General features: G+C 40.5%; 4 protein-coding genes across 6 annotated transcripts in view; all 4 read left to right on the forward strand.

Annotated features, from left to right (window-relative positions):
* Positions 1 to 1,207: 1,207 nt before the first annotated feature.
* Positions 1,208 to 4,515, forward strand: rpl23 (ribosomal protein L23). Its single transcript, XM_027136009.2, has 5 exons — positions 1,208 to 1,316; positions 2,325 to 2,408; positions 3,109 to 3,237; positions 4,013 to 4,126; positions 4,387 to 4,515. The coding sequence occupies exons 1-5, from the start codon at positions 1,304 to 1,306 to the stop codon at positions 4,467 to 4,469; spliced, it is 423 nt and encodes a 140-aa protein (XP_026991810.1). The 5' UTR covers positions 1,208 to 1,303; the 3' UTR covers positions 4,470 to 4,515.
* Positions 4,516 to 6,893: 2,378 nt separating this feature from the next.
* ccdc103 (coiled-coil domain containing 103) lies at positions 6,894 to 9,802 on the forward strand. Its single transcript, XM_027134823.2, has 3 exons — positions 6,894 to 7,235; positions 8,300 to 8,429; positions 9,299 to 9,802. Exons 1-3 carry the CDS (start codon positions 7,093 to 7,095, stop codon positions 9,779 to 9,781), a joined length of 756 nt encoding a protein of 251 aa, XP_026990624.2. The 5' UTR covers positions 6,894 to 7,092; the 3' UTR covers positions 9,782 to 9,802.
* Positions 9,803 to 9,942: 140 nt separating this feature from the next.
* LOC113635415 (Ig-like V-type domain-containing protein FAM187A) lies at positions 9,943 to 11,317 on the forward strand. Its single transcript, XM_027134811.2, has one exon. The coding sequence runs from the start codon at positions 10,050 to 10,052 to the stop codon at positions 11,289 to 11,291; it is 1,242 nt and encodes a 413-aa protein (XP_026990612.2). The 5' UTR covers positions 9,943 to 10,049; the 3' UTR covers positions 11,292 to 11,317.
* Positions 11,318 to 12,826: 1,509 nt separating this feature from the next.
* Positions 12,827 to 22,500, forward strand: part of abi3a (ABI family, member 3a) — an 18,628-nt gene continuing 8,954 nt past the window's right edge. Inside the window, exons 1-3 of one of the 3 annotated variants that reach the window (XM_027135585.2) lie at positions 12,827 to 13,142; positions 17,896 to 18,066; positions 20,205 to 20,384. In XM_027135585.2, the coding sequence (XP_026991386.2) occupies positions 12,909 to 13,142; positions 17,896 to 18,066; positions 20,205 to 20,384 (585 nt within the window). In that variant the 5' untranslated portion in view covers positions 12,827 to 12,908. The remainder of the gene's footprint in view (positions 13,143 to 17,895; positions 18,067 to 20,204; positions 20,385 to 22,500) is intronic. The other 2 variants (XM_047800772.1, XM_047800773.1) reach the window with 2 other exon arrangements.

A 22,500-nucleotide genomic window follows, 5' to 3' on the forward strand; every position in this document is an offset into this window, starting at 1 on the left:
CTCATTGCGTCAACGTGTAGTGTGACGTTACATAGCTAGTACGGTAAATATATGAGAAAATAACTCGTATGAGAAAAATCTAATAATAATAACAACTTCTTTTAGAATGAAAGGATCCATACCAATGTGTTTTATTTATACATATAGTTTTTATTTTACAGTTTTATTTTTAAAATGTATTAAATTATATAGTCCTATATGTAGTGCAGATTAATATGAAAGCTACGCTGTGAATTAGTAATGTAAATGATAGACAAGTTTTGCTGTCTCACATTTCAGTTGATTGCTGTTTTGCACAATACTTTACATTATCTCAAGTAAGTGCTGCTATAATACTGATGCCTTCATTCCATTATTACTATTACTGCACATATAATATTGTCTTTCTGCCCTGTCTTCTTGATTGCACTGTCTTTTGTCCTACACTGTCTTTCTGTCTTGTCCTGCACTGTTTTCTGTCTAGTTTGTCTTGTCCTGCAGTCTTCCTGTATTGTTTGTCTTGTCCTGCACTGTCTTTTTGTTTGCACTGCCTAGTTTGTCTTGTCCTGCACTGTCTTTTTGTCTTCTCCTGCACTGTCTTTCTGTCTTGTCCTGCAGTCTTTCTGTATTTTTGTCTTGTCCTGCACTGTCTTTCTGTCTTGTCCTGCAGTCTTTCTGTATTTTTGTCTTGTCCTGCACTGTCTTTCTGTCTTGTCCTACACTGTCTTTTTGTCTTGTCCAGCACTGTTTTCTGTCTAGTTTGTCTTGTCCTGCAGTCTTCCTGTAGTTTGTCTTGTCCTGCACTGTCTTTTTGTTTGCACTGTCTTGTTTGTCTTGTCCTGCACTGTCTTTCTGTCTTGTCCTGCACTGTCTTTCTGTCTTGTCCTACACTGTCTTTTTGTCTTGTCCAGCACTGTTTTCTGTCTAGTTTGTCTTGTCCTGCAGTCTTCCTGTAGTTTGTCTTGTCCTGCACTGTCTTTTTGTTTGCACTGTCTTGTTTGTCTTGTCCTGCACTGTCTTTCTGTCTTGTCCTGCACTGTCTTTCTGTCTTGCACTGTCTTCCTGTCTTGTCTGTCTTATCTGTCTTGTGTCTCACACTGTGTACACCAGGTTACACAGATACACTTTATGTGTCTAAGACTAACTCACTAAGTCTTTATTTTATGTGTTATGTCCCCGATCCTGGAGAAACGTTTAAAGCTTAAACGTTAAAGTTTGTATGATTTTTATTCAGGCGAACGCGGCGGCGCCACACAGGGTCCTTTAGAACGACGTTATTTCCCAGCGTTCCTTTCTCTCTTCCTTCTCTTACCTTCAGGCCGCGATGTCTAAGAGAGGTAAAAGATGTCCGTGTGAATCTGATGGAATCCGCATCAATGGGCGCCTTTAAACGGCTCTTTTTACTCGTGCTGATGAACAGACATGTTGTAGTTTGTGTTTTAGTGGATATTCAGTTAAAAACCCGCTTTGTGTGTTTATAATCAACACCTTGATGCTAGGCGGCTAACGGAGGTGTTGATGCTCGGTTTGGTCACAACACTGATATATATTTATATTATAGCTTTATATCTGTTATATAGTCATTACGCTTTATAACCATCAGGATTATTGTCTTAAATTACGTTTTCTCACGCTTATAAAGCGGTAGCGACGTGTCTCAGATTAGCCTGTTAGCTTAGCTTAGCATGTTCACGTCCTGCCTCAGAGACGAGACTCATTAACTGTTACAGATTACAGGGGGAGATAATGTCGGACTATAAACAGGGCTTGTTTAGGACAGTTAATAATAGTTTGACACGTGTGTGTGTGTGTGTGTGTGTAGAGTGTTGCATGGGTTCGGTGTGTGTAAAGTGTTGTATGGGGTCTGTCTGTCTGTCTGTGTGTGTGTGTACAGTGTTGCATGGGATCGGTGTGTGTATAGTGTTGTATGGGGTCTGTGTGTGTGTTGTATGGGGTGTGTGTATAGTGTTGTATGGGGTCTGTATGTGTGTAGTGTGGTGTTGTATGGGGTGTGTGTGTGTGTGTAGTGTTGCATGGGGTCTGTTTGTGTGAACAGTATTTAGTGTGTGTGTACGTTGTTTATGGGGTATGTGTGTGTAGTGTTGCATGGGGTCTGTGTGTGGTGTTTGATGTGCGCGTGTATTCTGTTGTATGGGGTCTGTATGTGTGTAGTGTTGCATGGGGTCTGTGTGTGTGGACAGTGTTTAATGTGTGTACAGTGTTGTATGGGGTGTGTGTCTCTGTCTGTGTGTACAGTGTTGTATGGGGTGTGTGTGTGTACAGTGTTCTGATGTGATCATTATTTTTCAGAAGGTTTTGAGAATTGTGTGTTTTGTCTTTTTCAGGACGTGGTGGTTCCTCTGGAGCCAAGTTCCGCATCTCGCTGGGTCTCCCAGTGGGAGCCGTCATCAACTGTGCCGACAACACAGGTAACACAACCTGTTACACATGACTTCAACAATTAGGATGCACACACAATACCTCACTCTGGTCCTGCAGCTGATCACCTATAGTGTAAAGCACATTCATGTTGGTTTCTCCTGGAGCGGGTGGAGGGAAAACTGGCGTCGCCATTGTTATAGTTTAATCTGGGATTCGTTTTGGTCGGGAAATCGAGGAATCCTCAGGATTAGAGTTTGGACCCAAGGGTTCTCCAGGGTTGGGAATCTGCCCATGTTGTGCTCATCTGATGACTTTTAAAGATGTTTGAGTTAGTGTAGGAAATTAGCTTCTCTTTAACCATGAATTTCAGTATTATTGACTTTGACAGAATGACACGGGATTAATGACACTTTTTTCCCCCCTTAAAAAATTGTTAGAGGAATTTAGACTCGGTCACAGGTTAACTTTTGGATCAGTTCCTCAAGGACATGCATGTTCCCTGTTTTGGAATTATCCAGACTCCTTCTTTAAAGCACTTGCTTTGTCTGCTCGGTGGCTGAGCGAGTTGTCGTGGAAGGAGATAATAAAGCCCATTGCTCTTGGGTGAGATGGCAGTGATGAATCCTGTACTGTTTAATCTCAATCCGTGATGGAACATGTTTACTGCGTTTCTCTACTAGTCCAGTTCTCTCACGAATCTCGACCGTATCTGCGACTGATCCCTGTCTCTTGCCTCCACCCCTTCAGGTGCTAAGAACCTGTACATCATCTCCGTCAAAGGCATCAAGGGCCGTCTGAACAGGCTTCCTGCTGCAGGTGTGGGTGACATGGTCATGGCCACAGTTAAGAAAGGAAAGCCAGAGCTCAGGAAGAAGGGTATGTCTCGTCTCTCTGCTTGTGTTTTTTTTATTGTATCGTGTTCTACTGGTCCTCATGGCTGTGGGTTGCCATTCTCGCATTATTAAGTTTTCTCATTCTCCTGAAAATCTAATTCTGCTTTAAGTTTGTAGGATATCGTAATAAATTGTTAAACTGCTTGTCAGATTTCAGTTAATGCTTATTTGATAAATATTGAACCTGATTATTAAAGATGAAATCGTTTGAGGATAAATTGTTTATATATATTTTTGTATATAAAGCATAAACATTGTTTAAATATAAATTAATAAATACCAACCTGTTGATACATAACACTGCTGTATTGCTGGCATTAATGCATATTATATAAAAGTAAGTCATTTTACCTACACTTTGAAGGCAGCCATTGGGATCTCGGCGTGGGAACGTCTTATTTTGTAGCGTTCATTTGTAAGCTAGGCCGACGTGACGAATAATTTACTTAGCGTTCGTGGCTCGACTGTTCCTTCTCGTTCTATACCGTAACATCATCAAACTGCCAGCCAATCAGGAGTGAACAGAGGAACACTTTCTGTACAACGTAGTGTTTTCTGATCAATTTGACCGCTTATAAAATTAGTAACTGTAAATTGCCGCCATTTCAGAAAGGTTTCCTGTAAACAGAAGTTTTGTTTGTCTGGTTTTGAGTTTGCAGTTGGTTGGGATGCTCTTATGGTTATTCATGCAGGCGTCTGTTACAGCGACAAGGTGCGTCGCTGCTTGACGTTCACTCTCGTGTCCGTTTGTGTTTCAGTGCATCCGGCGGTGGTGATACGACAGCGGAAGTCGTATCGGCGAAAAGATGGTGTGTTTCTGTATTTCGAAGACAATGCGGGGGTCATAGTGAACAACAAAGGGGAAATGAAAGGTGAGCGTGATCCTCATACAACACACCTACGTCCTCCTTTAAAGCACTCGCTTCGTCTCTGCCGTGGCTGAGTGAGTTGTCGTGGGAGGAAATAGTGAAGCCCATCGCTCTTGGGTGAGATGGCAGTTTATCACGTCGTACTGTACAATCTCAATCCGCGATGGAACAAAAATAAAAAACGCACAACCTGAATGCTGACGTTTTAATGAATGACTTTAGAGTGTAGAATAACTGTCATCACTTTGCTGTTTGTTTTAAAGGTTCAGCCATTACGGGACCTGTAGCCAAGGAGTGTGCAGATCTGTGGCCCAGGATTGCTTCGAACGCCGGGAGCATCGCCTGAGCGCTCACTCGGCTCGCTTTATTTTCAATAAAATATTGAAAGTCCATCATCGAGTCTGTCTGTCTCATTAGCGTCAAAGCGCTGAAGAACCATAAATATGTTTCTCAAGATTTTGTGCTACTGTTTAAGTGTTTCAAAAGGTCATGTTTATTAAACACCGTATTTAAAGGAGCTATGTTCAAATTCTCCTTTTCTATTAAGTAAACTGGAAAAATCTGTGTCATAATTTAATGTCTGTTTAAGCCTCGAGCTCTGTGTAAAAGTACTTATAATGATGAGCACATTTCTGGTACATTATGTATTTTAATAACTCCTGTTTTATGGACAGTAAACAAACCCTTTACTCTTCCTTAGCTGAGCTGTAAACAAGCTAATATCTCAGATTAGCACCCAAGTGCTTGTGAAGAATAAAGGACTGCATCTGCACAAGTCTGAAATTATAAGGTGGTGGAATCGTGCTTTAAAGTGGTGATATGACCGTTATGTGTGAGGGGAAATAGGGGGTTGGGGTCAGAGTAAAAACGATCCTAACAAACTCTGGCATATTCAATTAGTGTTTATTTGTTTAGCGCTTTTTACAATAGACATTGTCTCAAAGCGGCTTTACAGAACATAAACAGAGCAGAAGGTAAACATAAGGAATAATAAAAGAAAAAGAATTAACAGAATAAAAAATTCAAGATTATCATTAGATATATATAGTTCACAATGTGTATGTATTTATTCCCCTATGAGCAAGTCTGAGGTGACTCAGGCAGCAGTGGCAAGGAAAAACTCCCTTAAATTGGTAAAGGAAGGAACCGGACTCGAGGGTGACCTCATCCTCATATGGGTGACACTGAGGGTGTGATTGTAATATACAGTCAGATAAATGTTGTATTGGCGTAAGGATCATGGACTTCAGATCTCCTTAGTATCGCATATTGTGGTAAATGGGTGTGGTCCAACTCAAACCTTTGGTGTCGTGAGAAAAAAGGAATTACTTAAACATCATGATAAACAAAACTGTCGTAAAGATGACACTGAATTTGTTTTTTTCTATTGACACCAATATTAAAACTTATATTACCCACAGTTTATAAGAGTAATAGATAACATTTAAAACGCTATTCCTGTTATCTGCGTGAATCGGTATAAGAGTCGAGTCATTTGAACTGAATCGTTTTCCTACTGATTTGATTCGCTGAGTAAAATGAACTGTAATATAAAACTGATGACGGGTGGAAAAGTATAAAAGTTTTAAAGTTCCTCTTGTTCCTCAATCCCCAGTCGTTTTGCACTTCTCGAGCCTTTCAGGCGAAATTTCTGTGGCGTCGAGCAGATTTTAATCGACTCTGTCCATCTTTCAGCTGCTGCGTCCTTCAACAAAACCCTTTATCGCTAAATCGCATTAGTGTTGCAGGGACCAAGAGCTCAAACACCATCAAACCATTGTTATACATAATAGAGCGAAAGAAAGAATGAAAATAGAAAAGTCCCAAACCAGTAAATGGTTCAGTGTTTAGAGCTGATTTCATGTCTTGTTCATATTTCACTAATATTAGTGTAATAAAAGTTATTTTTTTGCTCTAACAGTGTTCTGGAAGTTATAAACATCAGGCACTTCATACTTTTAATGTGTCATGTTGTAAAGAACAAGTTAGAGTTTTAACTCTGTTACAGAATAAAGTGCTGAAACTGGAGACTCCTTCCACAAAGCAGACACACACACACAAAAAAAAAAGTACCGTCATGATTTGGACTTCACAAAATCCCAAATCACTAACTAACAGGACTCATTAAATCTAGAAATTGATTATAAAGAAAGAAAGTTAGATAAAAATGAGATATCTGGAAGAAGTACAAACTGTTATGATGTATATAAGAGGCTTAAATTCTGAAACTGAATATATCTGAAAAATTCTATTCTATTCTATGTTATATACTTCAACAAACTAGAAAACAAAATGTAAAAAATAAAATAAAAAAATAAAAATACAGTCCGATAATAAAACAAAAAAAATTAGTTATAACGTAGATTAGGATTAGAAACAGTTTTATAGCCAACACCAGGGGGCGCCATTTACACCTGTATACACGCTGCTGCGCACGTGACTGTAAAATTAGCAGAATAATTATAATAATATTCTATTCTGTGTTATATACTTCAACAAACTAGACAACTACTGACAACAAAATGTAAACAAATATACAGTCCGATAATAAAACATGTAACATTAGTTATAACGTAGATTAGGATTAAAAACAGATCGTTTTAATGCCAACACCAGGGGGCGACATTTACACCTGTATCAACGCTGCTGCGCACGTGACTGCAAAATTAGCAGAATAAAGTTAGTATTTTTTCAAAGACTAACATTACAGCGACACTTTTTTAAAAATCAGGATTTAAGGAACAGTACGACAAGATAGAAACGTCTATATTTATGAGAGAATAAGTGATTAAATAAACAAAACAAAACAAAACAAAACAAAAAAACGCAGTTGAATCCAAAATGGCGGAGTCTTTGCTTGTTGCCATGGTTACCGGTGTGTTTATAAAGGCTAGCGCAAGCTAAACGTTCTGTTTACACTTTTACTACCTGAGCAAATCCGACCATTAGAGCGTTAAACACACTCGATCATGAAGAAAAGTGATGCTATTAATTTCTCAGCGCTGAGTAAGGAACTAAATCGCGCTTTGAATGCGGATAAAACCCGCGCGAGAGAAAACGATGCTAAACTTCGAGCTATTCATCAAAACGTAGCCACTTACGAAGAGTTTCGGTAAATGAACTGTTTTTTTTTTCCTTCTCTTTATTTCTATTGTAATATATGTTTAATTCAACGAATACGAGCTTTATTCATTAAGTAATATAAATTCAGTGCTAATATTAAAGCCTCAGTGTGGATCTGGGACTCTTCATTTCTTAAAGGTGCAGTGACCCATTTTATATATATTTTTATAAGTATTTTTTTTCTTTTACAACATTTAAAGGTGTCAAAAGTATATTATGTTGTTAAGAAAACCTGTTTAAATCCTGACTTCCAGTCCTGGACCAGTAGAGATGGAGTTTGGTGGCAAAACCAACAGAACATCGGTTTCTATGGTGTTTAATTAAGACTGATTATGACTGAGAAGAGATGTGAACTCCATGTGGTCTTTTACATCAATACAACATTTATCAGGCTGTATATTTATAATCACACCCTCCATGAGGATGAGGTTCCCCATTGAGTCTGGTTCCTCTCAAGGTTCCTTCACCTGGTTCTCTCAAGGTTCCTTCACCTGGTTGTTCTCTCAAGGTTCCTTCACCTGGTTGTTCTCTCAAGGTTCCTTAAGCTGGTTGTTCTCTCAAGGTTCCTTCACCTGGTTGTTCTCTCAAGGTTCCTTCACCTGGTTGTTCTCTCAAGGTTCCTTCACCTGGTTGTTCTCTCAAGGTTCCTTCACCTGGTTGTTCTCTCAAGGTTCCTTTATCATTCAAGGGAGTTTTCCCTCCCCACAGTCACCTGAGTCTTGCACTTTATGTATCTAGGACTAACTTACTAAGTCATTAGATCTGTCTTAGTTTTATGTAGCACCCTGGTTCTGGAGAAATGTCTCATTTCACTGTGCACTGCAACAGCTATATATGTTTGTAATGACAATAAAAGCTTGACTTGACTTAACTTGAGTCACCTCAGACTTAAATATATCTAATATTAATCTTTATATTATTCTTTATAATAACCTTTTGTTCTGTGTCTTTGTCCTGTAAAGCTGCTTCAAGACAACGTCCATTGTAAAAAGCTCCATACAAATAAACTTGAATTGAATTGAACTGATGAAATGTACTGTTTTTGTATTTCAGGCAGATCGTGAAGGCATGTCACCTGAAGCCTTTGGACAAAAAGCACCAAGACACAAATCGGAAACAGCCCTGGAACCCGATCATTGGTGTAAACAGTGAGCTGAAACACACCAGCACAGAATCACTGCAGGTCACATATTTATTATCACGTGATTCCTCCTAATTACGGACATCACAATAACAATAAGTCTACTTATGATATATCAAGTCTCTTTATACATAAACCTTTGTTACAGACTCCGATTTCTCAGATCAACCGACGCACCGTTTACTTTACTGCCATCATTACTGATATTGAGTTTTAATCATAATCATTATTATATTAATACGTTCTTTATTTTTTATTGATTCAATTTGGATTATCATTAAAATGTATAAAAAATGTAAATTATTAGTATAATAACATAAATCTTATAAAAAGGTAATTGCAAAGAATATAATTAACAATAAAGAAATAAATACATACATACACACATAAATAAATAGGATCGGTGATAGTCAAAATATAATAATAAAAATAATAATAATAAAAATTATAATTGTTAGTAGCAGTTGTGTATAGTGGTCTTTATGGTTTTATAAAATTTAATTAAATATATCTTCTAAATTATGTTAGAAATTCTGAAATATTAATAATGCATACATAACAAATAATGTTTATTATTATTATTATTATTATTATTATTATTATTGTTGTTGTTGTTGTTGTTGAATAATATCACAAATATCATTGTAGAGTATAATAATATAATATAATATAATATAATATAACAAAAAGAATCAAAATCATTTTGGATGATAAAACAGAAATTTAATTACTGTTATTATTAATACTGTTATTATTAATACTGTTATTATTAATACTGTTATTATTAATACTGCTCCTTCTGCATTTTATTAAATAGTTCCTGCAAAAGTTATTCAATAGTTAAATGAACTTATTTGTCTGTTATGTTCTGTACATGGTGAATATTTAGGAAGTGATGTTTGTCATTACAGTCGGTGCTGTCTGAGTCACAGCCTCGCAGCGAGTCGGAGTTCAGTCGAGACTGGCGCAGGTTCAAGGGTTGCTCCATTGAGAAGTATGCTTTCCTGCTCAGGCTGGGTGGACAGAACCTGAGGGAGCTGTTCCACACTGAGGTGGCCTTCGGGCTCCTGGGCGAGTTCCTGGTGGTCCTGAATGAGTGTTTTGTGCCCGGGGACGAGGCGGCGGTGATGGGCGTGCTGCAGGGGCTCTCACTGACCGGACGCTTCGGCCTCGGCGTGTCTCTGCTAAGTGAAGTCGAGCGAGGAGCGTGTGAGCGTCTGTTCCACAACCTGCTGGAGGCTCATCCCAACCTCACTGATGTTCTCGAGACAGAGGAGGAAGGATCTTCAGTGTGTGAAGCTCTTACCGAGGAAAACATCAGGGATTTGATGGCAAAGTATGGAGTTTGTGGAAATGTAGAACAGACTGTCGGTTTCCTGTATGAAAAAAATTAAAAAATAAACATTAAAAAAAAAGTTTATTGTTTTTATTTCCAAGATTTAGTTTAATGCTGTTTTATTTTGTTCAGCTGTATTTCGACTCAGATAAAAATGTGACACGTTAGAATTTTGTCTAAACGATTCCTTTATCAGCACCAGTTTAATGAGGAGTCGATGAATCGAATCAAACGTCAGTTGTGTGACACGACGACTTCTCCTCAGTTCCGTGACAACAAACATTCAAAACAAAACACTTCTCCTTGATAAGCAACGAGGGTTTGACATGACAATGTCTCCTGAAGTATTTTTCCTGACACTGTGTCCTCTCCTACTGGGTGCATATCAAGCTCCTGAGGACAAGGAGGACATCTTTACCACCCGCTCGTGTCCTGCGTTCCTCGTGTTCGATAACGCAGCGTACGTAGCTGACATGACCATCGAGCTTCCCTGTCACTGTAAGCCAGCAGACGTTCTCTCAGTGGTGTGGTACTATCAGAAACACCTGGGTCCAGACAACGCCAAAGTCCTGACCGACTTCTCAGGGACGGCCATAACAGATTCATCCAAAGTAGGAAGTGAAATGAACCTGCGCCAGCGGTTTTCCATCCGTTTATTCAATCTGCTGATCTTCAGGGCTCAGCAGGACGACTCCGGGCATTACGTCTGTGGCACGGCTTCGGGACAATTCTTCTTCGGCTATGATGTAGATGTTCAAGTCGCTCTGAACGTTTTCTTTCCCTGGAACCCCGAACAACGAGACAAACTCAAATCCAATTCCAACGAGCACTTCAGAGTGTTTACCAGCTACTGGCCTTGGTCTGTGTGTGACCGGTGCGACGTGCCAGGCGAGCAGGTCCGAGTGGGGCTCTGTTACGTCATGAGTGAATATCTACAAGTGCGCTACCTTCGAGAGAGCAGAAACGTGACTTCGTGCGGTTCTTCTGCTGTTCCTCCGCGCTTCGGTTTGAGCGGCGCGGACCACGGGGCGGAGCTCAGTGTTAGAAGTTGCGAATCTTTCTGCCCTCCTAAACCTCCGCTAAATCCAAAGCGAAAGGCTCTGCTGGAGTTCCTCGGGTATGACAATCCAGCTTCTCCAGAGCATCAGATCTACTACCACAACCATCCAACAGACTCCGATGTCCTCTTGTCGTGTCCCAAAGCCAGGCCGGAGCACACAGTGGCGTGGGATAAAGGCTCTACACCTCTTTATCGCTCCAAGTACATGGAGGGTGTGGATCCAAATGCACGTGTCTTCATAGATTTAGGTCACCATCTTCATTTCAGACCTGTGAAAATGGAGGACAAAGGAACATACTACTGCTGGATCCAAGGCAGAAAGACTGCTGAGATCAGACTCGGCGTTTACACACAACTCGGACGCCAGCGCAGAATCAGTGACCCAGAGTCTGTCTTCGGCCTCAGGGCCATTCTTCTGTGCTACGGCGTTCTCACTGCTGTGTTTCTCCTCATCATAACCCCCCGATTCATTTATGACCTCACCGCAGAGCTAACGGCCTCGAATTAGCTTTCAATAAATATATTTATACCTTCTATTGTCCTGGAATTTAATTTTATGATGGATAAAGCCAGTTTATTCAGGGCTGTGAGTAAGACAATGCTTCGGAGTTGAGAAACATCACTGCAAATGCACCTTTACTTTACCTTTAACTTTAGAATACATTTTTAAAATGCACACAGGTTATTAGTTAAGAGTCATTTTCTGAAGGTAGAGATTATTATCACTAAGTATTAATGTTTTTAAAAATGTTATTTAGGCTCATTAAAAGCTTAAACGTTGTTGTCAATCATTTGAGAAATAATAATGTGGTTGTTTTTAAACTGATTACACAAAAACCCTGCAGCAGTTGTAGAAATGTAATGTTCAAAAGAAAATACATACAAAAACCATCAGCTAGGGGGCGACATTACATCGTGTGTGTGTGTGTGTGTGTCATTATACATGACTGAATCATATGAATATTAACATCGGAATTAATGTTAATTAATAAACGCTTAACTGCAAAATTCTATTTTTTCTATTCTATCTATTCATTTGAAATGGTTTATAAAAATCTTTATGTATTGTGTATTTACTGATTCGACTTTACTGATTTAATAGACTCTTTTAGGTGAATAGAGTCACAGCGACTCTTTGTGAATCATTTTGCTCGTCTGGCTTCAAAATAATAATGACTATTAATTAAGTTAATAATAAAAAAGTGACATCTTTTTAAGAGCTCATCTGACAGATTTTGCAGAGATTGTGAGCATCATGCATTTAAAAATGACTTTACTGATTCAGTTGATTTGATCCGATCCTAGTTGCCCGAATCACTTTTTTGATTCCTTTGGTTCACTAGAACGAATTTTAAGCTCGACTCGATTCCACATTTTGAAGAGTCGTGCCACATGTTTTGAGGCTGTTGTGGCACCAACTTCCCATTTTCCTTTAATAAAGCACTCTATACTGCTCAAATGAAAAGAATCGTCTCGTTAAATCACCCCATGACTTTTATATTTAAGAAAAGTTCACTCGAGCGGCTTGTGAATCAAATTGCTCTTTTGATTCACTTTAAACGAGTCATAATAACCAACTCATTTACTAATCGCTTTTGAGTTAAAGCACAGCTCTATCACGTGCTACACCTTCACTAACATTATTATTAATGACGATATAAAAATAAGAGGAAGAGGGGTGTGGGGTTCAGTTTCGGAGTTTTCCTAACTGTGTGTGTGTGTGTGTGTGTGTGTGTGTGTGTGTGTGTGTGTGTGTGTTTATATGTATGTGAGTGTGTTTGTATCTCTGTGTGTGAGTGAGTGTGTATGTGTGTGTTTGTATGTGTGTGTGAGTGAGTATGTGTGTGTGTTTGTATGTGTGTGTGTTTGTATGTGTGTGGTGAGTGTGTTTGTATGTGTGTGTGATTGTGTATGTATTTGTATGTGTGTGTGTTTATATGTATGTGTTTATGTGTGTGTGTGAGTGAGTGTGTTTGTATGTGTGTGAGTGAGTGAGTGTGTGTGTGTGTGTGTGTGTGTTTATATGTATGTGTTTATGTGTGTGTTTGTATGTGTGTGTGTGTGTGTGTGTGTGTGTGTGTGTGTGTGTGTGTGTGTGTGTGTGTGTGTGCTGCACGTCACTGAGATGACGCGTCTCCGATTCTGCTTTCAAAGCGCGAGCCCAAAGACACAGTTTTGCAGACGGAGTTTCCTGTACGCTCGCGCACTTGCGCTTACTTCGTGCACGATGAAGCAGCAGCGCTGTACGGAAGAGATCACGACCATCCTACAAGAGGCCCCGGCGGCCCGGAAAGCGCTCCTAGATAACTACAACAACCTGCACAATGTGGCCGAGTACTGCGAGAACAGCTACCTCCAGGTGAGCGACTTCATCATCATCTTCATCAAGTGTATGCACTGACCTTCAGCACTCTGAGACAGACACTGGGGCTGTGACATCAAAACCTTTCCTATTTATTTATTTATTTATTTATTTATTTATTTATTTATTTATTTACACTATACTGAGTTTTCCAGGTGAAATACAGACTGCATGCTATATATATATACACACACTTTACCCAGATGTTCCACAGGTGGAATATTAATGAATGTGATCACGTGAGTGTGACTTTTCCATCACGTCTCTGAATACTCTTTTTCTAAAGATTCTTTTAGTTTGGTTTGTTTGGATTTTTTTTTTTTTACATCTCTGCTAGTTATGATTCCTCAACGCTCATGCAGTGTTTTTGTGTGAATACAATATCATGTTTTGGAGATGAACACGGGTCCGACGGCACGACACGTGTCAGTGGTTTCACCTTGGAAACAAAGTTTGTGTTAACAGAGGCTGAAACCCAGTGTGACAATGCAGCTGTGCACAAAGCTGAACGAAGATGTTGAGTTTGGAGTGAAAGAACTCGAGTGTCCTGCGCAGAGCCCTGACTCTGACTCGGCACCGCTGGGAGGAACTGAAACTGGAGTCTCTTCAACATCCCAACATCAGTGTCTGATCTCACTAATGCTCGTGTAGCTGAATGTTCACGAGCCCCTACAGCCCCTTTTTTTCTTAAAATCTAAATAAGAGAAGCTCATAATAACAGTAAAGGGGATGTTATGAGTGTGTGATGTTCTGGGGTGCACAAACATTTGAGCATGTTGCATATATTAATATAGTAAGAGACTCGTAATATGTTATTGTTTTCATAGTAACAACTTAAACAGGGATTTGAAAATGGATGCTCCAAGTTTTGTATGGAAGGAATTTCCAATGTCAGAGAGAGAGATTGAGAGTGAGTGAGAGAGAGAGAACGTGAGAGAGTGTGTGTGTGTGTGTGAGAGAGAGAGTGTGTGTGTGTGTGTGTGTGTGAGAGAGAGAGAGAGAGAGAGAGAGAGAGAGAGAGAGAAAGAGAAAGCGAGAGATAGAGACTGAATTGTGGTTATACAGTGGTGTGAAAAAGTGTTGGCCCCCTTCCTGGTTTTTTGTTCTTTTGCAAGCTTTCACACTTTATTGTTTCAGATCATCAAACAAATTTAAATATCAGTAAAAGATAACACAGTAAACACAACATGCATTTTTTAAATGAAGGTTGTTATTAATAAGGGAAAACTAAATCCAAACCTACACGGCACTGTGTGAAAAAGTGTTTGCCCCCCTGTCAAAACATACCTGTGGTTTATCACACCTGAGTTTAGTTTCTCCAGCCACACCCAGGCCTGATTACTGCCACACCCAGGCCTGATTACTGCCACACCCAGGCCTGATTACTGCCACACCCAGGCCTGATTACTGCCACACCCAGGCCTGATTACTGCCACACCCAGGCCTGATTACTGCCACACCCAGGCCTGATTACTGCCACACCCAGGCCTGATTACTGCCACACCCAGGCCTGATTACTGCCACACACAGGCCTGATTACTGCCACACCCAGGCCTGATTACTGCCACACCCAGGCCTGATTACTGCCACACACGTTCACAATCAAGAAATCACTTAAATAAGACCTGACTGATAAAAGTGAAGTAGAGAAAGAAGATCCTCAAAAGCTACACATCATGCTGAGAACCAAAGAAATTCAGGAACAAATGAGAAAGAAAGTAATTGAGATCTATCAGTATGGGAAAGGTTATAAAGCCATTTATGAGCTTTGAGCACAGTGAACCACATTGAGAGCCGTTATGCACAGATGGTGAAAACATGGAACTGTGGTAAACCTTCCCAGAAGCCGCCGGACGACCAAAATTACCCCAAGAGCCCAGCGAAGACTCAAAATGTCACAATAGACCCCACAACAACATGTTGCCTCGGTTAAGGTCAGTGTTCATGACTCCACCATAAGAAAGAGACTGGGCAAAAATGGCCTGCATGGCAGAGTTCCAAGACGAAAACCGCTGCTAAGCAAAAAGAACATAAAGAATCGTCTCATGATGATCTGCCAGGAAACATCTTGATGATTGGGAAAATACTGCGGACCGACGAGACAAAAGCTCAACTTTTTGGAAGGTGTGTGTCCCGTTACATCTGGTGTAAAAGTAACACCGCATTTCAGAAAAAGAACATCATCCCAACAGTAAAACATGGTGGTGGTAGTGTGATGGTCTGCTTCAGGACCGGGAAGACTTGCTGTGATAAATGGAACCATGAATTCTGCTGTCTACCAAAAAATCCTGAAGGACAAAGTGCGGCCATCTGTTGGTGACCTCAAGCTGAAGCGAACTTGGGTTCTGCAGCAGTACAATGATCCAAAACACACCAAGTCCACCTCTGAATGGCCGAAGAAAAACAAAATGAAGACTTTGGAGTGGCCGAGTCAAAGTCCTGACCTGACTCCTATTGAGAAGCTGAGGCAGGACCTTAAAAAGGTGGTTCATGCTCGAAAGCCCTCCAATGTGGCTGAATTACAACAATTCTGCAAAGATGAGCGGAACTGAATTCCTCCACAGCCTCAGCTGTAACACACTCATAGTAACACACTCATAGTAACACACTCATAGTAACACACTCATAGCAGGTTATCGCAAACGCTCGATTGCAGTTCTTGCTGCTATGCGCGGCCCAACCAGGCATTAGGTTTAGGGGGCAAACACTTTTTCACACAGAGCCGTGTAGGTTTGGATTTACTTTTCCCTTATTAATAACAACCTTCATTTAAAAACTGCATGTTGTGTTTACTCGTGTTATCTTTTACTGATATTTAAATTTGTTTGATGATGTGAAACAATAAAGTGTGAAAGCTTGCAAAAAAAAAAAAAAAAAAAAATCATGAAGGGGGGCCAAGACTTTTTCACACCACTGTATAACACGTGGGTTGTGTCAATGGTGATCAGGTCACGACGTGTCACTGAGGTTCAACACTGAAACGAGCAGAAAGGAAGCAAGCAGTTTCACTAGGTCAGATCTTCAGTTCGTCGACTCGTACGTTATCGGTTCCTCAGTTCCTCAGCTCCTCAGTTCCTCGGCTCGGGTTCTCTACGTTTAAAGGAGACGAAAGAAGTTCTCATTTCTGACATCTGGTAACATCCTGTTACTTCAGTCAGCTCATGTTAAAGGTCAAGACTCAGAGGATCAACTACTGAGTGTCAAAGCCATAGAGACTCTTCAGCTCTCCTCTTCTTTCTTTCTTTCTTTCTTTCTTTCTTTCTTTCTTTCTTTCTTTCTTTCTTTCTTTCTTTCTTTCGTGTCTCACTCACACTCACTCTCACTCATCTTCTACCGCTTATCCGAACTTCTCGGGTCACGGGGAGTCTGTGTCTATCTCAGGCGTCATCGGGCATCGAGGCAGGATACACCCTGGACACTACACACACACTACACACACCACACACACTACACACACTACACACACTACACACACCACACACACCACACACACTACACACACTACACACACTACACACACTACACACACCACACACACTACACACACCCTGGACGGAGTGCCAACCCAACAGGGCACACACACACTCTCATTCACTCACACACACACTCTCTTTCACACACACACACACACACACACACACACACACACACACACACACACACACACACACACACACACTCACACACTACACATACCACACACACTACACACACACTACACACACACTACACACACCACACACACACTACACACACTACACACACTACACACACACACACACACACTACACACACTACACACACACTACTCACACACACACACACACACACACACACACACACACACTCACACACACACACACACACACACACACACACACACACACACACACACACACACACACACTTCACACACACCTCAACACGTCTTCGTGTCTCATCTCTTCCATTTCTCATTTCACACTCTCACACACTCACACACACTCACACTCTCACACACACACACACACACTCTCACACTCTCTCACACTCACACACACACACACACACACACACACACACACACACACACACACACACACACACACACACACACACTCACACACACACTCACACTCTTCCGTGTCTCATCTCTTCCATTTCTCATTTCACACTCTCACACACTCACACACACTCACACTCTCACACACTCACTCACACACACACACACACACACACACACACACACACACACACACACACACACACACACACACACTCTCACACACTCACACACACACACACACACACACACACACACACACACACACACACACACACACACACACACTCACACTCTTCCGTGTCTCATCTCTTCCATTTCTCATTGATTAATAAGAGTATAATAAATGATGTTACTGTCACCATCCCGAGGCAGATGATGCTCCTAAACACAAGACAAAGTTTAGTGTAACATTAGTTGATATAAATGTGTGTAGATGGACAGACAGATAGATAGATAGATAGATAGATAGATAGATAGATAGATAGATAGTTATCACACATGTTCCCTTTAGCATATATTGATCTTTAAACAGAAATTATTATTATTTCTTTTCTTTCTTCATGTTGAATAAATTTACGTTTGATTCATTTTAAAATGATGTGTTTTTTTTTTCATATCAGTGTTGGAGATGTTTGTGTTGGAGATGTTTGTGTTGGAGATGTTCCTCCGAGTCGAGCCGATCGTGACTCCTCTGTGTCTTCACAGGCAGGTGGAGATACGATTAAAGCTCTGGAGGAAACCAAGGCCTTCACCACTCAGTCCTTAGCCAGCGTGGCCTACCAGATCAGCACACTAGCCACCAGCGTGCTGAAACTTCTGGACGCTCAGTGCTCACAGCTCCGACACATCGAGTCTGACATCAACCTCATCGGACTGGTAAAGAACCGCAGAAGAACCTGCACAGTCCTGATGGTTCACACAGACACAGACAAACAAAACCACTGACGTTCTGTTACACTAAATCATGTCAGTGTTATTTAAAGTAAATAACAATAGTGAGGAGTTACAAACGTCCCCTGAGACACTGATGTACGTTTGTGACCACTTTGTAAATGTTCATTCAGCACTTTCGAGTGTCTGAGTTTTCCCACGGGCCCCATGGCTGAGCTCCGAGGGCCGCTCTGTCCTCCCTCCTCCCTCCTCCCTCCTCCCTCCTTCCTCTTTCCTCTTTTCTGCCATCTTTTCACTCAGACACATACGTGACATTCCAGAAAGCTCTGTGCTCGTCCTGCCCAACCGGGTCACCTGAGTAGATCTCTCTAGATTGAGATTCGCCATATCATATGATGCTGTATTATTATATGATCTATATAAAGAGTTACAATGGAGATGGAGAGAAAGTAGACGAAAACCCCACGCAGGTCAGTACCGTATCACAGCCGCGAGAAAGACATGATAGCAGCGGAAAGACTACAGAGTATGACTCACTCCTAGTCGTCTCAGTATAATCCGAACATCGCGGCCGTCGATGTATCATAGTACTATTCCACAGTGGAGAGAGGAAAAGGAGAGAGAGAAAGAGAGAGAGAGAGACTAGCGCGAGCATAGAGAGCCCTGATATAGAGAGCATCGAAGATATACAGACATAGACACACGAAGAACAAAAGAGAGTATACGAGAGAGGGACAGAGAAAGTAGAGAAGATAAGAGAGAGAGAGAGAGAGGAGGAACGAGAGCGCGAGATGCGTGAGCGACAAAAAAGGAGAGACGAGAGAGCAGAGAGAAACGGCGAGCGAGTATATCACCAGCGCAAAGAGACACAAAGAGAGGGTAGCCTACATCCGACGCTCTCTCTAGCTCTTCTCTCTCTTTCCCACATACTCTATCTGCTCGTCTCTCTCTCTCTCTCTCTCTCTCTCTCTCTCCCACCATCTCTCTCTCTCCCACCATCCCTGAATGCTGAACCTGAACTTCTCTCTCTCTCTCTCTCTCTCTCTCTCTCTCTCTCTCTCTCTCTCTCTCTCTCTCTCTCTCCCACCATCCCTGAATACTGAACCTGAACTTCTCTCTCTCTCTTTCCCACCACCTCTCTCACCCAAACCAGGAAGGGGGCCAACACTTTTTCACACCACTGTATAACCACAATTCAGTCTCTATCTCTCGCTTTCTTTCTCTCTCTCTCTCTCTCTCTCTCTCTCTCTCTCTCTGTCCCTGAATGAAAGGCCCAGTGTGTTTGAGTGCTGAACCTGATTGATGTTCCCCATTGTGTTGAGGGAGGTGTAGAAGTGCTCAGACATAAACACAGCTCACATAAACACAGCTCACATAAACACAGCTCACCAGCGAGCCACACCACTGTCGTTTTTAAGCTGATCAGACGTACCACAATGTTCCTCACAATGTTCCTCACAATGTTCCTCACAATGTTCCTCACAATGTTCCTCACAATGTTCCTCACACTCCACGCTAACCTGAGCTTCAGGGCTTTAAACCCTCAGCTGTATTTGTGTATAAATTCTGCTCCCGGTGCCGTCTGATGGCCCGCAGCTGCAGGATGGAGAGACGAGCATTAAAGAGAGAAGAGGAAGAGAGAGAGTGTGTATTAGGAAGTGGCTAATCTGATCTGTTAGCAGCAGTGCAGCGTCAGAAACACACATTAAACAGTTAATAACACTTACATTACAACACGCAAAAGTATGTACACCCCTCTGTGGTGCAGGACAGGAAACCACACCACACCAGCAAGAAGAACAACTCCTCTTTCTTTCTTTCTTTCTTTCTTTCTTTCTTTCTTTCTTTCTTTCTTTCTTTCTTTCTTTCTTTCTTTCTCTCTTTCTTTCTTTCTTTCTCTCTTTCTCTCTTTCTTTCTATCTAAGCTTAACTGTATCATAGAGGGAGGTCAAAGTTCAGAGGTTACTGTGGCTGTGTGTTCAGATCTCAGGGCTGCTGCTGTTTTATACAAAAAGCAAAAACTTGCACTTTGATTTTATCTATGTTTATGTGTGTGTGTGTGTGTGTGTGTGTGTGTGTGTGTGTGTGTGTGTGTGTGTGTGTGTGTGTGTGTGTGTGTGCAGACTGTTGACATGCACAGAGAGAAAGTGGCTCGTCGAGAGATCGGTGCCTTCACCGTGACTAAGAGATACTCCAGGAGCAGTAAAATCATCCCACCTGCAACCAGCAAAGACCCCAAACCCAAATACAGCCGAACTCCAATCACCTACAGCAGCCTGGACACACTGGGGCACGGCATGAAGGTACACACACTACACACACACACTACACACACCACACACACTGAAACAAACTAAAAAAAAGACAAAAAAGCAAAAAAAGCAAAAAAAAAAAACACAAAAAGAAAAAAAAAAAAAAAAAAGAAAAACAAAAACAAAAAAGAAAAAAAGAAAAAAACAGAAAACAACGAAAACAAAATAAAAAAGAAAAAAAAAAAATAAAAGAAACAAAAGAAAAAAATAAAAATAGAAAAATAAAAAAAAAAAAAACAACAAAAAAAAAATAAAAAAAAAAATAAAAAAAAGAAAAAAAAAAAAATAAAAAAAAAAAAAAAAAAAGAAAAAAAGATAAAAAAAGACAACACACCAATAACCACACACAACGACAAAAAACGACACACAAAACAAAACACACAAACACACACACACACACACAACACACACAAACACACAAAAAACAAAACAAACGACACACACAACACACAACACAACACACAACAAAACACACAAAAAAAACAAAAGACACAAAAACAAAAAACGAAACAACAAAACACACACAAAAACACACAAAACAAAAAAACAAACAAAAACAAAACAACACAAAAAAAAAAAAACAACTACACAAAACACAAAAAAAAACACAACAAACAAAAAAACACAAAAAACACAAACAAACACACACACAAACAACACAAGAAACACACAACACAAACACACACAAAACACAAAACAAAGACAAAACACAAAAAACAACACAAAAACACACACAAAAAACAAACAAACAAAGAAAAACAAAGAACAAAAACGGAAAAAACACGAAACAAAAAACGACAAACACAAAAACAAAAAAAACAAAAAAAAAAAAATACAAAAAAACTGAAAGACAAAATAAAAAAAATCGAAAAACAACACAAAAAAAAAAAAATAAAAACACAAAATGACACACAATGAAAAAAAAACACTGAAAAACAAACTAAAAAAACACAAAATACACACAAACAATAAAAAAAAAAAGTAACACACACACAAGACACTAAAAAAAAAAACACCACACACACTACACACACTACACACACACTACACACACACTACACACACTACACACACTACACACACACTACACACACCACACACACCACACACACTACACACACTACACACACTACACACACCACACACACTACACACACACTACACACACTACACACTACACACACACTACACACACCACACACACTACACACACCACACACACTACACACACTACACACACTACACACACACACTACACACACTACACTGTTGAAGACCTACTTATTCAGGAAGCACTTCAACTAGCACTTCTTTCCTTATCTTTTGCATTTAAAAAAAAAAAAAAACAAAAAAAAAAAAAAAAAAACACCTTTGACACTTTTTCATTGTAACTTTGAACAAATGTTTTAAACTCATGGTATCTTAAGTATGTAACCTAGTGAACCAGCATTAATGTATTCAGTGTTAGAGATTTAAGCACTTATGTACGTCGCTCTGGATAAGGGCGTCTGCCAAATGCTGTAAATGTAAATGTAAATGTACTACACACACACACACTACACACACACTACACACACACACTACACACACACTACACACACACACTACACACACACTACACACACACACTACACACACACACTACACACACTATACACACACTATACACACACTACACACACACACTACACACACTACACACACACACACCACACACACTACACACACACTACACACACACACTACACACACTACACACACACTACACACACACTACACACACACACTACACACTACAAACACACTACACACACACTACACACACACTACACACTACACACACCACACACACTACACACACTACACACACACTACACACACACTACACACACTACACACACTACACATACTACACGCACACTACACACACACACACAAACACACTACACACACTAAACACATTACACACACTACACACACACACAAACACACTACACACACTACACACACTACACATTACACACACATACACACACCTACACACACCCACACACACTACACACACACTACAAACACAAACTCATACACACACAAACACACTACACAC

Source organism: Tachysurus fulvidraco, chromosome 15 (genome assembly GCF_022655615.1).
Source record: "Tachysurus fulvidraco isolate hzauxx_2018 chromosome 15, HZAU_PFXX_2.0, whole genome shotgun sequence".
NCBI classification, from domain to species: domain Eukaryota; kingdom Metazoa; phylum Chordata; class Actinopteri; order Siluriformes; family Bagridae; genus Tachysurus; species Tachysurus fulvidraco.